Genomic DNA, 15,800 nt, shown 5'->3' on the forward strand with positions numbered 1-15,800 from the left:
ACGCTTTTAATGGGATGCAATACTCGAACGCCTTCTATAGGATATTAGGTTAAGTAACATCTAATAGACAGCCTACCTATCCTTTTGGCTGTTCTACTTAGAGGCTTTAATTTCCACATAAGATATGTGGAAATGAATGTGTTTAAGGTTCTAAAAAAGTTTATATCCAGAGGATCCGTTGAGACCTTACCAGTACCTTTATGTTGATGGAAAGACGAAAGAAATTGCAAACTTTATACAGGAATGTTCATTAAATCACTAAATAGCCGGATAGTACAAGAGATGTTGTTGATATCTCGTTGATCAGAGGCATAGAAATTTAGTTAAAAATTGATGTTACATAAAAGTAACAGGATGTTTGTCTGTGTCTTGTGTTTAGGCCTAGGGAAGTTGTAAAACCATTTTTTGGGAGGATACCAACACCATCCCAATGTATAACGCTCTTGAAAAAAAATTACCCCCCTACAAATATTGAAAATGTGATAGGTTTTTCTTATTCCTTTATTCATCAACTATTATTTCATTCACAATGACTTGAATAGTTTTTAAAGTATGGCTTCGAAACCGATAAATAACTGGTGCATTAGAACAGATTCAAAGCCATATTGAATAAATAATGTCAACATCAAATTGCAGACAATTTTCCACGAATAATAGCATAAAAATGGCAAAATTAATACCTACAGTTGTTTTAACCTAGAACTTAGGCCCCTCGATCTAACAAAACTGGTTTTAATCTTATAATGGTTCATTTTAATATCCAAAGAAAGCTGTCTATAATACGATGCGATAAATAACCAATTTATTCTTCTAGCATAATAATGATGAACACATTCACCAGGAAGTTTTAAAATACCGAGGAGAAACAGATCTATTGCAAAGATTTCAAAAATGGGATCCTCCAAAATTTCCACTGACAGGTAAAACATTATCTCGTATTCATTCGAATCCGGTGGATAGGAACCGGTTCTCATCAATACGAAAAAAAACTATGTCCATCGTATTATATCCAGCTTTCTACAAATATAAAAATGTACAATCATAACATTAAAACCAGTTTTTTTAGCCCGTGCCTTCGAGAACTCAGGGCTAAAAAAACAGGTTTTAATCTTATAATTGTACATTCTATATCCGCGGAAAGCTGTTTATAATACGATGCGAGAAATAACTATTATTTTCTGATGTTTTTTGTAATTTGAGTAAAAATATAAACATTATATCGTCACTTACTTTATTCGCTGGATAGATTAGATATTCAGTCTCCAAGTGTGAGTTTACTTCTTTGGTAACTCACAATGGATCTAGCAGTGTTGTGGATCCGGATCCGCAAGGATCCGCATTTTTTGAGCCCAAGGGTCCGGATCCGCAAAAAAATGCGGATCCGGATCCTGGGGTATAAATATATGGAAAAATCTACCTAAATTTATATAAAATATTCCCTTACAAATTTACAAATTTACAAATTTTACAAAGGAGGACATCATCTCAGACATTCTCGTGATGAGAGCCAATCTTTAAGGTTTAGGTTCAGACTTAAAAATTAAAAGTATTTTTGACTTCGAGATTAAAGAATAAATATTTTTTGAAAAATTTGGTAATTTTATTTTTAGTCAAGGATCCGGATCCGCACTGACCAAATTTGGAGGATCCGCATACAATCAATGCGGATCCGCAACACTGGCGATCTAGAATACGTGGATATTGTAACAGGGTAATTTTTTTGTCATCAATTTATGTTGAAATATTGTCCTCAAGTTTTGTTCAATATGTTCCTCCATGGTCAGGGGGATGGGGTGAAGTCAAGAGGGGAGAGGGGGAGTATCAGCCAGCTAAAAGAAACATTTTTTCAGGGTATGTAAGAAACTCTCACAATATCCACGTATTCTACATCATCTATTTAACTTTAAGGGGCGTCGTAGCTCAGTGGTAACGCACTGAGTTATGGTGGTGAGAGTTCGAGTTCAGGTCCCCATCTGGCAACTCGAATTTCTCAGTCGCAATTCATTCACGCAACTTCCCCTTAGTTGTGTAAGTTGTGATAATTGGGTAGTTTGGATACTCAATAATCAAGTACATAATATCAGTACAACCCTTACCCAACCTCCTCTGTGGAGAGCGTCATTCATTACGGTCACTTAATTTGGGACACCTGCCATACTCAGCGATGGTGAGGTAATAAAGAGTAGGTCCCTTGAGACAGCGGGTCAAGTACTTGTGCTTGAGCGTGGACCTTGAGCTGGCCCTAGTGCTAGTATACAAAAGTGTCTCGTCCTACTCCATGACTACTTAGGTCCAAACACTATGGCTACACACACACACACAACTTACAAATAAGAGTTTTCTGTTAAGGTCACCATTTAAAAGAGGCCAACGTGCCGCCTGGCAAAGCCATGTCTGTGGTCCTGACAAAAATCAAGGAGGAATGGAAGTTGTCCAACTTCACGATGCCATTGGACACTATGATCTCGAGGCAAAGCACATTTTAAAAAGAATAAGTTTCTTGCATTTTGAATGTTTTGTATGTATGTATGTATGTATGTATTTCAAAATTTTTACTATCGTTAATACAGTTATTATAAAATAATATAAAAAATAAGTTACGAAATAGGTTAATGTACAAGGATAGTAGAGATTAGTACACCTCTTTTAGTACAGTCAGTACTGGTAGAGGTTTTACAACTAAACTCAGTTATGATAATAAGATTAAGGGTGTAGCGAACAAGTGAGCACAGGGGAGCAAGGTGTAGATCAGGGTAATGGACCAGAGTTGACCGGATTTTTTATATTTTGGTGAGCTTTGATTGGATATTAGTCAAATTTGGATTTAGATAGTGGAGTCTGTATGCATCTTGATTATTTACATATGTTGCAAGTGTTGAGACTACATATTTCAATATTGGAGTAATTTTGTAGCATATTTTTTTTTATTATTTTTTTGAATTTAGAGATTGATGAAATTTCTTTTATTTCACTGTTGAGATTATTCCAGGACTGGGGAATGGAGTATTTGGTTGTGGATTTTGTATTGGAGCCATCAAATTTGATGTTGAGTAAGTTTCGTCTTAATCTTTCATGAGGCATTTCCTTTTGGATGTGTTCCTGAAGTGCAGCTGGAGCGTAGTTATGAACAATTGAATGTGCTAAGATAATTTGTTAATTTCAATTATGTCTTTAAATTTGAGAAGATTGTGTTTTTTTAGTAGAGGTTCACTATGTCTCTTAGATGTTGTACCGTTAATAGATCTGATGGCCTTTTTTTGTAGTTTGCTGATGGTCTCTACAATATCTTTGTTGTTAGCCCAGATAGCGCAACCATATGTTAGATTGGGAATGAAGAAGGCGTTATATATTAAGATTTTTTGCCTTAAGGGCAATATTCTTTTAAGTTTCCAGAGAATGTGGTTGGCTGAGTTTAGTTTGTTAATTACAGTTTTTGAATGAGATTTGAAGTCTAGCTTTTCATCAATGGTGAAACCGAGGAAGTTGAATGATTTTAACTCATTTGTCGGGTTGTTGCTGTGAACTTTTTTAATGCTTATGTTATCTATTTTAAGGTCTATGTTTTTGTTAGTGTTGAAGGTGATCATTCTAGTTTTTGAGGCATTTAGGGTTAGTTTATTAAGATTGAACCATTTTTTTAGATCCTTAAGGGTTAAGTTTGCTTTAGATTCAAGTTCCTCTTCAGTGTTGTAGGAAGGGGCAACTAGTGTGTCATCTGCAAAAAGGCTGATAAATTCTTTTAAATGGTTAGGCAAGTCATTAATGTAGATTATGAATAGGATGGGGCCGAGAATTGAACCTTGTGGGACTCCTATTGTTGTACAAGAGTATTCAGAGTAACAGTTTCCCACTTTACATTTAATTTTGCGGTTTTTGAGATAGTTTGTGAACCAGACTAACTCCTTCCCTTTGATGCCAATGCTTTCAAGTTTCTTTAGTAAGATGGGTATTTGTACTGTGTCGAAGGCCTTGGAGAGATCAATGAAGATTGCTGATGTTTTCTTGTTATTCTTTTTGAAGTATTCCAGGGTGCTGATCATGCTTAACATTGCATGTGTTGTGTTGTGTTTGGCTCTGAAGCCAAATTGATTTTTGTTTAGTATGTTGTTTGATTCAAGATAACGTCTTAGTTGGTATGCAACTACTTTCTCAACAACTTTAGAGAGTGAGTTAATGAGGTGTATTGGTCTGTAGTTGTCTGGTGAGGTTTTGTCGCCTTTTTTGAAGATAGAAATGACAGTTGCTTTTGAGTCTGTCATGAAAGATACCTTCTTGAAGAGAATTATTGATTATGTATGCAATTTGTTCAGGTATTGTATTTAGGATAATTTTTGTGATTTTGGTGGGGATACCATCAGGTCCGCTGGACATTTTCGGTTTGAGCGAAATAGCTATTTTTTTAATTGTGTTAGAGTTTATTCTGCTGAATAAAAAAGATGAGTTTTTGGTAGGTAAATCATTTAAGTATTTCTCTTGCTCTTCATGAGTGGTTTTGATGTTGTCGGCTAGTTCCCTACCTATGTTTATGTAGAACTTGTTCATTGCTTCTGCAATATTTTGTTTATCTGTTAAAGTGTTGTTGTTTATTTTGATGCAATTGATGTCATTATTTGTAGCTGGTTTATTGTTAGTTATTAAAAGCGAAGCTTTTCTATAATTAGGGTCGGTCCGTCCGTCCGTACGTCCGTCCGTCCGTCACGGTTAGCTTTTTTCGTTAATTTAGACATGTCAAAATTGTCCTATCGATTTCAAATTTTGCATGGTGATTCCTTTAGTAGTTAGGTACGATTTAGAAAGCGTAGCAACTCTATAATCATTACCAAAATGTCCGTACGTCCATTTTAAATAAGTTGATTTTTTTTTACTTTTTAAATAGCTTTTTTTCGTTAATTGCCTATGTTAGAATTGTCCTATCGATTTCAAATTTTGCATGGTGATTCCTGTAACAGTTAGGTACGAGTTACAAAGCGTAGCAACTCTATAATCATTACCAGAATGTCCGTACGTCCATTTTAAACATGTTGATTTTTTTACATTTTAAACAACAAATTTGTATGTGACCTAATTATCCGATTGGTCTGATTTTTGGTATACTGATTCCTGGGACAACCAAATACAATATTATAAGCAAAGCAACTCTATAATCAAGTCCTAAAAATGTAAGTATGTCCATAATCATTATCTTGTATAAAGCAGTTTTTCAACAAATTTATTTACAATTTTGCTTTGACTCTTAAACATTCGCATTCTGATTATTCAGTTCTGACATTATACAAGTGTTAATGTCCGTTTGTCCTACCGTTTCAGAGCTTCGCTTTTATGGATGTTGTCATCCTTGTTTTGTTAATTTTTGCGTTGGAATAAAAAACATGGATACCAATTTATTTAAAATATTCATATTATTTAGGAATTTCAAAGATTATCCCTCGAAAACTATGCTTAATAATATAAAAGTAAAGTTTTGTGTAATACTGCGTTAAATATTTGTATGACAGTATGCCTTATTTAACCAAAAATGTATCAAATTAAGATTTATTTAAAATTCCTGTAAGAAGGAGCAGTTAGGTTTTTATCATTAACTTGTTGAAGTTCCATCGTCTAAAATTCAAAAAGATTATGAATTAACTCAAAGTAAAATACTTTTTTATCGCAGGTCAGATTCTGCTTCTTTTCAACCGCAACTAAACCGGTTTTAACTCTTGAAACTATGTTCTTATTTAAAATGTGTTGTGTAGGATACCAGATGTATTGGATAGTATAAGTGTGGATGACTTGAGAAGGGCGCCACCTGGCGGCGGGAAAAGAAAAAGAGAAAAGTCAAAACAAAGATAATAGAATAGTTATTTATCGCATCGTATTGTAGACAGCTTTCCGCGGATATTAAAATGAAAAGTTATAATATTAAAACTTGTTTTAATAGCCCCGAGGAAAATTGTCTGTAATACGATGCTATACATAATTTTTCAGTATAGCTGAGAACCGGTTATAATCCTGCGGATATTAATCAGTTTTAAGGCCATTCTGGAAATATTTATCATACTGTGATTATTTATTTGTTGTTTTCAGAGCAAAGCTGCTTTTTAATTCATACATATAGAGCAGTTTGGAATTCTGGTGTATTTTAATTAAATCTAGTTTGCGGCTGCCTTCATTGAATTGGCCAATTTGTCATTTTTGTGGCAGTTAGTTTCTCTTTTATTCCTTAACTATAACTGGACGGGATTACCGGATACCTGAAGTAGAATTTTATTACTTTTCTGCCAAAAAAAAGTTAGTGTGCAACGGAACAAATATTGTTTTCTTTATGGATTACAATTACAGCATGCCAGTATTCATCTTTAGGAAGTAAAACAATATTGTTGTCAAATACTTACTTAGATTATGTAATAATGTTACATGTCTAAAGATTGCACTGTTCATATGATGGAGGGATATTTATCTGAAGATGATTCATTTTTCCTCGCAACTTACCCAAGAAACTTAAAAAAAATATCAATTCATAGATAGAGACAAAAATATATTTCTTTATATAAAATATTATTCCCGGATTTTTAAAGAAACATTATTTTGTTATTATTTTGCAGAACTAATTGTCTGCTATGTTGCAATGCCCCAGGGGAAGCTAAAAACTAAGACTAACCAGCCTCCTCCCAAGAAGAAACAAGGCGGAGTTAAGGTAAACAATAAAAACTAAGACTAACCAGCCTCCTCCCAAGAAGAAACAAGGCGGAGTTAAGGTAAACAATAAAAAAGGGGGGGGGGGGCAAAAGTGACACTTTTTGTAACCAAAACTAAAAGTCAACAAAGGAACTCAACTTAAAAAAAGAGTTACAGGTCTGAGATTTTGCATGGCAGTTGCTTTATAGGGGTACATTATGGAACTGTGAAGAAACGGCGGCGAAACCGCCGTTTCCCGCCGAAATTTTTTTGCCTTTTCTCGGCGGTTTTCGGCGGTTGCGCCGCCGTTTTTTCACAGTTCCATATTGTACCCCTATAAAGCAACTGCCATGCAAAATGTCAGACCTGTAACTCTTTTTTTAGTTGAGTTCCTTTGACTTTTAGTTTTGGTTTCAAAAAGTGTCACTTTCGCCCCCCCCCCCCCCCTTATTATTACTTGGATATTACACCAGATTATCATGTACTCTAATAAATGAAACTGGCTAAATTAATGATCCTCCCCTTCCACCTCTTTTATCCTATTCCCTCCCCTCCTACTGGATGAACGAACTGGCCATTTTAAGTTATGTCCATGTTAGCAACCTAAATTGACGTCAATTTTTTCCACGTACATTCTATGGACGAGGTATCACATAGCCCGGGCCTGAGAAACCCAGCAATAGGGTATTTTAATTTCCCGCCTAATTTTAAAGGTCTCAATGTTAATTATTGGGGTTGAACACCCTGAACAGCGCTAATAAGCATTATAGATAGAATTTTTAAACTGCTTTGTTATTTTGTGCCAAAATATTCAAATAATTTTGAAAAAATATGTTGAGTTTTTAAAAAAACTGATTGAAATGCTCAAAAATGGTAATTTATAAAAAAAATTACTAAAATAGACATTTTATTATTGTAGGTATTACTGAAGCATAAGTGATAATGATATTTACCCACCCTCATTAAGAGAATTTATTATACATGCCATATAATTCCCTTTCCTAATGTATCCCCTCCCCTCTCCCCAAAATTCCAAATGTGTCACTTCTTCTTCGCCCCCCCCCCCCCCCTTCATGGCAATAAATACATCATGCATGGTGTTCATACATTACTATTAAATAAAATAGGAAATGATCATAGATAAAGTTATGTGAAAAAGAGCCTTAACTATCTTAAAATATTCAATAATACTGTTATTCTTCTAATATTTGATTTAACAATATTGTAGGGTCCCCAATATAATTTAAAAACTTATCTTTGCTGAAATGAATTGACACTAATTATCAAGCATTAGTAGTATGATTAGGATTGCATACAGGTCAGCAAATTAAAATGCTAGCAAAAATTTATCTACCATTGTTAAACATAATCATGAAACTAAATTAATTTAAAGTAATTAAATTAATTCTTATTCTTCAATTAAAACATATAAATAATACATAACATATAAAACATAAACATGTAAAAGATTTTTAAAAGTTTTACAATTCCAAGTAAAGAGAGGGGCTACTCCATAATTTTCTTTGAATTACAAATTACCCTTCTGTAGATTACAATTAGTGGATGAAATGTATGAACACTCAACTTAACTAGTGTAATAAACAGATCAACCCATCCTCTCCCTGCATTATATAGCCTATTACCTCTTTCCTCTACCCCCCCCCCCCCTCTCATGGCATATATATAACTAACAAACTAACAACCCCTGCACTCATTGTTTTGTTCTATAGAAACTCAACCCCCTCCACTTAACACTTAAGTCAGGGTTGTATATTCTGCACAAGAATAATTTTTTTTACCACTGCTGCAAAATGTTTTTTTTCTTCCCCCTACTAGTTTTTTACATCAAGAAAGGTGAAAAAAAAAAAAACATTCAGAATTCTTAATTTTATTCATATTATTATATTATCCCACATATTCTTTTAGATTTTTTTTCAACAAGGAAGAGAAAAATGGAAAAAAATGTTTTCATTTCTCTTAATTTTTTTACATTTTTCCCCCAACTTTATATTTATAATTCTTCCCCCCACTTTAGCAGGGTCAACCATGCAGAATATATACCCCTGGTTTAAGTTTAAACCTGAATAATTTACCTTGAATTTGATGGGAAGTCCAAAATATTAACTTTAAATTCTATTACTGGCTTTTTGAGGCGGGGCATTTGAATGTTTACCCCATTCTATATCTATTAGGTAAACTTTGACTTTATGGTATTGTGAACTTACGTATGTAGGGAATCGTGATAGGATTAGTTACAATGCAACCAGGGAAAAGGGAATGTGTTCTGACAAACAATTCTAAAGGAAAATTTCCCCACAACCCCCTTCCCTTTTACTCCCCTTCTTACCCACCCCTCTTCAATTACATGAAAAAAATATACTTCCACCTTACATTAAAAGGTTTCGTGATTTTTTGTAGAATTGGTTATTAGAATAGCTACCCCTGGTTACAACCATTGGATTGAAAGCAATGTTTTTGGTATGGGCCCTACATCCTAATTTCAGAATTTTCATTAGATATAATTTTGACCAGGATTTATTTTAACAATCAATTCTACAAAAAATCACCAAACCTTTGGAAGTAAGTTGGGGGTATATCTTGTTTTTTTGAGTAACTGAAGAGGGGTGGGTAAGAAGGGGAGAAAAAGGGGAAGGTGGTTGTGGGGAAATTTTCTTTAGAATTGTTTGTCAGAATCACATTCCCTTTTCCCTGGGTATAGATAATGAGAGTAAGGAAGTTGTTTCGTTATAAAAAAATTAGCAGTTTATCTTTAATAGCAGCCAAGCTATCAACATTTCTACCATAACATGAAGGACGACAAACAGACACAGTGAATTAAAAGAAGCTTTGCTACTTTAATATTAACCAGCGGCTACGCCCCTAGAGGCCTCTAGTGCCACTTTAAATGTTTTTTTTTTATATTTAAAAAATGTCTATGTTGCGTTTGAAGTTTATGTTTGCGTTGAACTCTCTTTCTAAAATCAAGAAACGTTAAGAAAATTTAGATTTTTTGTGATTTCTCTTGCACAAAGGCTCTAGCTTCTTATAAAAGCGGGAAGTTTGTAAATATTTTACTCAAGACACTAAATCGTTACAATTTTCATGAGAAATACGCATTTTATAAGGCATACAAAACGCTCTAATTTTCGTTCTATTTAACGTAATTTTGTAATTTTTTTTGCTGGTTATTTCATTTTACATATACTTTTATCATTTTATCAAAAAAAAAATTATCTTTTTTTATCATTTTTTGGAGAAATTAATGCTTAAACTAAGGGTATCTTTAAACGCAAAATTGACGCACTTAGAATAAAAAATGCGTATTGAGTACAAAGGGGGGATAATTTCAAGTCATGCATGTTCCAAAGATATCTTTTTTTCCATAAAATTTTAATGTTTAGTCCACCGGAGATTACCCTGAAAATCATATATCAATTTAGGAAGGTAATTTTTGTAGAATAGTTACTGAATTTACAACTTTATGTACACTAAAAGTATAGTTAAGATCAAAGGCGTGCAAAAGGTTGGTGTAGGGGTTGTTTACACCACCCTTGTAAAATTAAGGGGGATGGATACACCTCCCTAGGTGTCCACCCATGTCCACCCTCTTGACAAGAGCCTACACCCTCAGATACACCCCTCTATAAATTCCAAGGGGGTGTAAAGGAAATAAATTTACACCCCTTAAAATAAAGAGTGGGGGGGGAGGTGTTTAAGGCGGGTGTATAAAATTAAGCCACTGATTAAGATAATTCTATGCTATCTATTTTTAGATAAATTAATCATTAATTTCCAGACTTAACTAAAAAAAATCTTGCAATATTCTGTACAACTGTACTGTACAAATTTTAATCAGTAAATAAAAGTAATTGACACAAGAAGGAGCTCTCATACATATGTAATTAAACCAAAGTTAATACCTCTAAAGATCTTGATTGATATATATTTATAACTTTTAATATTGTTTACAATAGTGATTAAAGTTAATGTTGGGGAGGGAGATATTTCCCAATCCTCTTTTTAAAGTTTGTAAAAATGTATTACTTATGTAATGAAGTTTTGGTGACATACTTAAATAAACTATCCTTGATTTTGGTTAAAGGGAGCTGTTAAAAGTTGTAAGTGTCAAAAAATTTAGGTGGTTATAAATTAATTGAATATAACCTGATATTATTATCATTTATGTACAAAAAGATTATAGATACAGTATTACACTTTTTTTCATAAGTAAATTGGATAATTTTTTTTATTTTTTATTGCAACACAAGGTTATTTGTTTATCTCCTGGTACAAGATTCAACATTATTATTAGTTAAATCTAATTTTCTATTGAAACAAGCATTCAACTATTTTTACAGTATTATCGATTTTAATATGAATTATTAAATATGTATTATTAACCCTTAACAGTCGGGCCCCTTGCCGCACCTTAATCGGTTGGTGATGGGGTGGGCGTTCAACGCTCCCCCCCTATTATCTCAGTTCCTATTAGACCTAGAGGGCTAAATCTTTTTTGTGCAAGTCCCCTGTTTGATAATAAATTTCCGACCTTTTATAAGTCAAAGTCAATTTTTGCTTAGTTCACCTTTTTATTTAACAACCTTTTTTACTTAAAAATTTTAAACGGCTGTAATTTTCTTATTTTTGAAGCTAGAAGAACAATTTTTTTACAGAAAATGTTTATCTTTAAGTAAATTTTATATTAGAAATATCAAATATAAATTTCAGCGGCCGCAGCAGGCGGTCAGCAGGGAAAACGGCTGCGGATCTCTATGAAATTTAGATATGTTATGTTGACATATAAGAAAAGCTTACGTTTATAAGGGGGACGTAACTGAAGCTTTTTTGATGCTGGGGGGGGGGGGGGGGTTCTCCGGAACCACTTGATGAACCATGCAAATTTTTTGGATTTAAGCTTTTAGGGGTATGAACATCTTATGGTTTCAAAGTCAACCCCCTACCCCCATCCCCTAGCCCCCTGGGGCTCAAAACCCCCCTGGGGCTCAAAACCCCCCTAAAAATGAACATAACCTTAATTTTCTCAGAAACCATTTGACCAATAGGGATGATTTCTTAAACTTAAGCTTTTATGGTTATAAACTAACTTCTAGTTTAGAAGTCACCCCCCTGCCGCCTACTCCTAGCCCTCCAAAGCTCAAAAAAACCCTAAAAATTAACCTAACCTTAATTTTCTCAGAAACCATTTGACCAATAGAGATGAATTCTTAAACTTAAGCCTTTATGGTTATAAACTAGCTTTTGGTATAGAAGTCACCCCCCTGCTGCTAACCCCTAGTCCTCCGGGGATAAAAAAAAACCATAAAAATGAACCTAACCTTTATTTTCAAGGGGGTGACTTATAATCTAGGAGTTAGTTTATAATCATAAAAGCTTAAGTTTAAGAAATCATCCCTATTAGTCAAATGGTTTCTGAGAAAATTAAGGTTAGGTTCATTTTTAGGATTTTTTGGAGCCCCGGAGGGCTAGGGGTTGGCGGCAGGGGGTGACTTAAAATCTAAAAGTTAGTTTATAACCATAAAAGCTTAAGTTTAAGAAATCATCCCTATTGGTCAAATGGTTTCTGAGAAAAATAAAGGTAGGTTCATTTTTAGGGTTTTTGGAGCCCTGGAGGGCTAGGGGTTGGCGGCAGGGGGTGACTTATAATCTAGGAGTTAGTTTATAATCATAAAAGCTTAAGTTTAAGAAATCATCCCTATTGGTCAAATGGTGTCTGAGAAAAATAAGGTTAGGTTCATTTATAGGATTTTTTTAAGCCCCGGAGGGCTAGGGGTTGGTTGCAGGGGGGTGACCCCCCCCCCCCCCCCCCGACTGATTAAGGTGCGGTAAGGGGCCCGACCGTAAGGGGTTAATTAAGTGAATCAGTCTGTTAGACCAATGGTAGAAACTCAGCAGATAGACGAGACAGACAGACAGGCAAGAAGAATGATCAAATTACAGTTTGACCATAATAGACAATTCATTAAATAAAATCTAATAGAGAACCTGTGAATGATCAGACAGATAGAGGGATAGACAGACAGACGGACAGACAGACAGTTTTTGAGGCATTAACAAATTACAATTAGGCTATGCTAGATGATTCATTGAAATCCGAAAAAGAGGCAGTTAGACAGATAGACTGACAAGTGGTGGGACAGACAGACAAAAAAACAGACAGACAGAGGGACAGATAGACAAAGGGGTATTGCCTAAAAACAGTTTGGCTGCTATATGAATCATTAAAACCCACCATAAAAAGAAATTTACATTAGTTTCATTATTTCGATACTCAACGCCCCCCCCCCCTCCCCAACTCAAAGGGGTTTATTATTTCTTAAAACCAATAGGTGACTTCTCAGCATAATAAAATTGAAAATACTTTTTATTTCATCAATTTATCTTAAATAGAACGAAAGTTATAATCATTTTATTGTCTACAAGAAAAATGCTTTGAGTAAAAATCAACCTAATTGTCAGCAAAAACGTCATATTTATGCATATTTACACAGTAAATAAATTTTAAAATTGTATTCTATTGTAATGAATAACTTAAGGGGGTTGTATGAATTATAAAAAACCTAAAAAAAAACCTAATTTGGTTAAATTAGTCCACGTAAAGATTGATTTAGTACAGTACGTATGAATAAGTTGTCAATTTCCTGCCAGAGTCCTTGTGCTTGGGAGGGTGGTGGTACCCTCCCCCAAAATGGTTAAAAACCTTCGCGGGACCTATGAGAATATACCCTGTTAAGAAGAACCTGATCGGTTCAGCGGTTAGCGAGATCCTTCGGTACAAACAAACAGACAGACAAACATCCTGTTACTTTAGTATAAGGATTTTCTAATGGACGACGACTTTATTTGGGCGAATGCCGCGTTTTCTTCGTGTACAGATTGACCGCTGATAATATGATTACGTGAAAATACTAACAGTAAAATTGTTAACATTAAGACAGGTGGTTTGAATTTTATTTGCGTGACTAGTTGCAATAGGATTTTTTTATATTGTTGTAAAATATATTTGGCTTTAACAATCAAAAATTCATATAACTACCTTCTTATTTAGCGTTGAAATTATTGATACTTCCACTCAAAACTATTTCTTGACCACCCCCTCCCCGTTATTTTCAGTTTTTGAAGTAAAATAAGATTAATCTATATAAAATATTTTTTTTAAAACAATCGCTTGTGATCCAGATGCATTACGAATCAGTTTATATAACTAATCTTAATATTTTTTTTTATAATTTCAGAATAAGGGAATAACCAAGAAGGGAGTTTTCAAGACAGTTCCAAAGAAGGCAGTAGCACTTGAGGTAGTTATAAATCAGGGACATAAAGGGAAGGGATAAGGCAATGGCCGATAAGTTAAAGTTAAACCCATAATGATACACAGAATTACAATTAGTGGTTAAAACGTTTGAACACTTAACTTATATTAAAGTTATTAAGACAACGAATGAGAATAAAACTTTGGGGACTATGTCCCCTCTCTCCGTGATAAGAAGTAGTAATTGCAATTTTATTGTTCAGTAGCTGCGCTACTTGAAGCATGTGGATTAAGTTTATACGTTTTATGTCGATTCAGGGGTACTTTCGGTACACGCAGTAAGACAGAAACACACCCAAAAGACAGACAAATAGACATACTGATACTTTTATACAAAGATAATTTTGTTGTTGCAGAAATTAAAGTTCAAGAAGCAAGTTTCCCAGCAGATCAACAACAAGATTGAGACAGAACTGAAAGCCCTGGCGGTCAGACAAGGAGAGGGAAAGGCTTTGAAGATTCTCAAGACGGTAAGTTTGTTACATCGCGACTGCACCAAGGCCGATTGATTTTCGCTGTATGAATATTGGATGTATGGGCGCGGCTCCCCATTTGTTTAAAATAATGTTTTAGGTATTTCATGTTCAAACAATAATTGTTTGTAGCACATTCAAAATAAAATAATCATAGAAAATCGACCCACTCTAGTTAAAATCCTTTTACATATTTTTACTTTATGCGAAGCTTTTCTATAATTAGGGTCGGTCCGTCCGCATGTCCGTGACGGATAGCTTTTATCGTTTATTTAGGCAAGTTAGAATTGTCCTATCGATTTTAAAATTTGTATGGTGATTCCTGTAGTATTTAGGTACAATTTAAAAACCATAACAACTCTATAATCGTTATCAGATCGTCCATTTTCAACATGTTGATTTTTTCACTTTTTTAACAACAAATTTTTATATGATCTAATTATCCGAGTGATCTTATTTTTGGTATACTGATTCCTGGGACAACAAATTACAATTTCTTATAAGCGAAGCAACTCTAAAAAAAAGTCCTAAGTATACATTATCCTGCATCAAGCAATTTTTCAACAAATTTACTTACAATTTTGCTTCTACTCTTCTACTTTTATATTCTGATTATTCAGTTCTGACACTATACCACTCAAGTGTTGATGCACTTTGGTCCTACCGGTTTAGGGCTTCGCTTTTATGGATGTTGTCATCCTTGTTTCCTATATTATTATTATTATTATGAATTGCAACCTATTTTAAGGACGAGGGCTCTTCCAAGGGCAAGAAGTAAACTAAACCTCCACCAAATCCACTCAACCCAAACCAAACCCACCATCTTAAATAAAAAAAAAAAAAAACACAAACAAAAACAACAATGGCAGATGAAGATAAAACAGTTAGTGATAACACATCAGCTCAGCCGGAACAAATAATAGGGAAACGAAAAATTCTTTATTCTTAAGCTAGCTCTAATAGATCAATAAGTATCCATATAATAAAGTAACAAGATGTTTGTCTGTACCAAAGGAGCTCATTAACCATTGAATCGGTATGGTTATCATTTACAGGGTAGCTTTTTATAGGTCCAGGGAAGGTTTATAACTATTTTGGGGAAGGGTACCACCACCCTCCTAATAGAAATCGTCCCTAGAAAATTCTTCCCCAAAAAAATACTTCTCCCTCTCAAAAAAAATATTTTCCTTTTAAAATCAAATTCAACTCCTCCCTCCTTAATTGCCCCTAGAGGCCGCTAGAGGGCGTAACCGCTAGTCTTAGATAAAGATAGAAACTAAAATTTCCATTACTACCTTTTGCTTTAGCTTAAAGTGTAGGTTTGGTGGGGGAAGGAGTGT

At 34.2% G+C, this 15,800-nt stretch overlaps 2 protein-coding genes across 5 annotated transcripts in view; both read left to right on the forward strand.

The window, feature by feature from the left end:
- LOC145325811 (CCA tRNA nucleotidyltransferase 1, mitochondrial) overlaps nt 1-6,586 on the forward strand; it is a 15,594-nt gene extending 9,008 nt beyond the window's left edge. For 3 of the 4 annotated variants that reach the window (XM_080168770.1, XM_080168772.1, XM_080168773.1), the window contains exons 13-16: nt 168-245; nt 846-920; nt 2,350-2,470; nt 5,736-6,586. In XM_080168770.1, coding sequence (XP_080024896.1) covers nt 168-245; nt 846-920; nt 2,350-2,470; nt 5,736-5,832 — 371 coding nt within the window. In that variant the 3' untranslated portion in view covers nt 5,833-6,586. The remainder of the gene's footprint in view (nt 1-167; nt 246-845; nt 921-2,349; nt 2,471-5,735) is intronic. The other variant, XM_080168771.1, reaches the window with a different exon arrangement.
- On the forward strand, nt 6,561-15,381 carry LOC145325813 (uncharacterized). The gene is made up of 4 exons (XM_080168776.1): nt 6,561-6,676; nt 13,911-13,973; nt 14,344-14,457; nt 15,209-15,381. The coding sequence occupies exons 1-4, from the start codon at nt 6,608-6,610 to the stop codon at nt 15,236-15,238; spliced, it is 276 nt and encodes a 91-aa protein (XP_080024902.1). The 5' UTR covers nt 6,561-6,607; the 3' UTR covers nt 15,239-15,381.
- The last annotated feature ends 419 nt before the right edge of the window (nt 15,382-15,800 follow it).

The sequence above is a fragment of the Acartia tonsa genome, chromosome 8 (genome assembly GCF_053477335.1).
Source record: "Acartia tonsa isolate MP-2025a chromosome 8, ASM5347733v1, whole genome shotgun sequence".
In the NCBI taxonomy this organism is placed as follows: Eukaryota; Metazoa; Arthropoda; class Copepoda; order Calanoida; family Acartiidae; genus Acartia; species Acartia tonsa.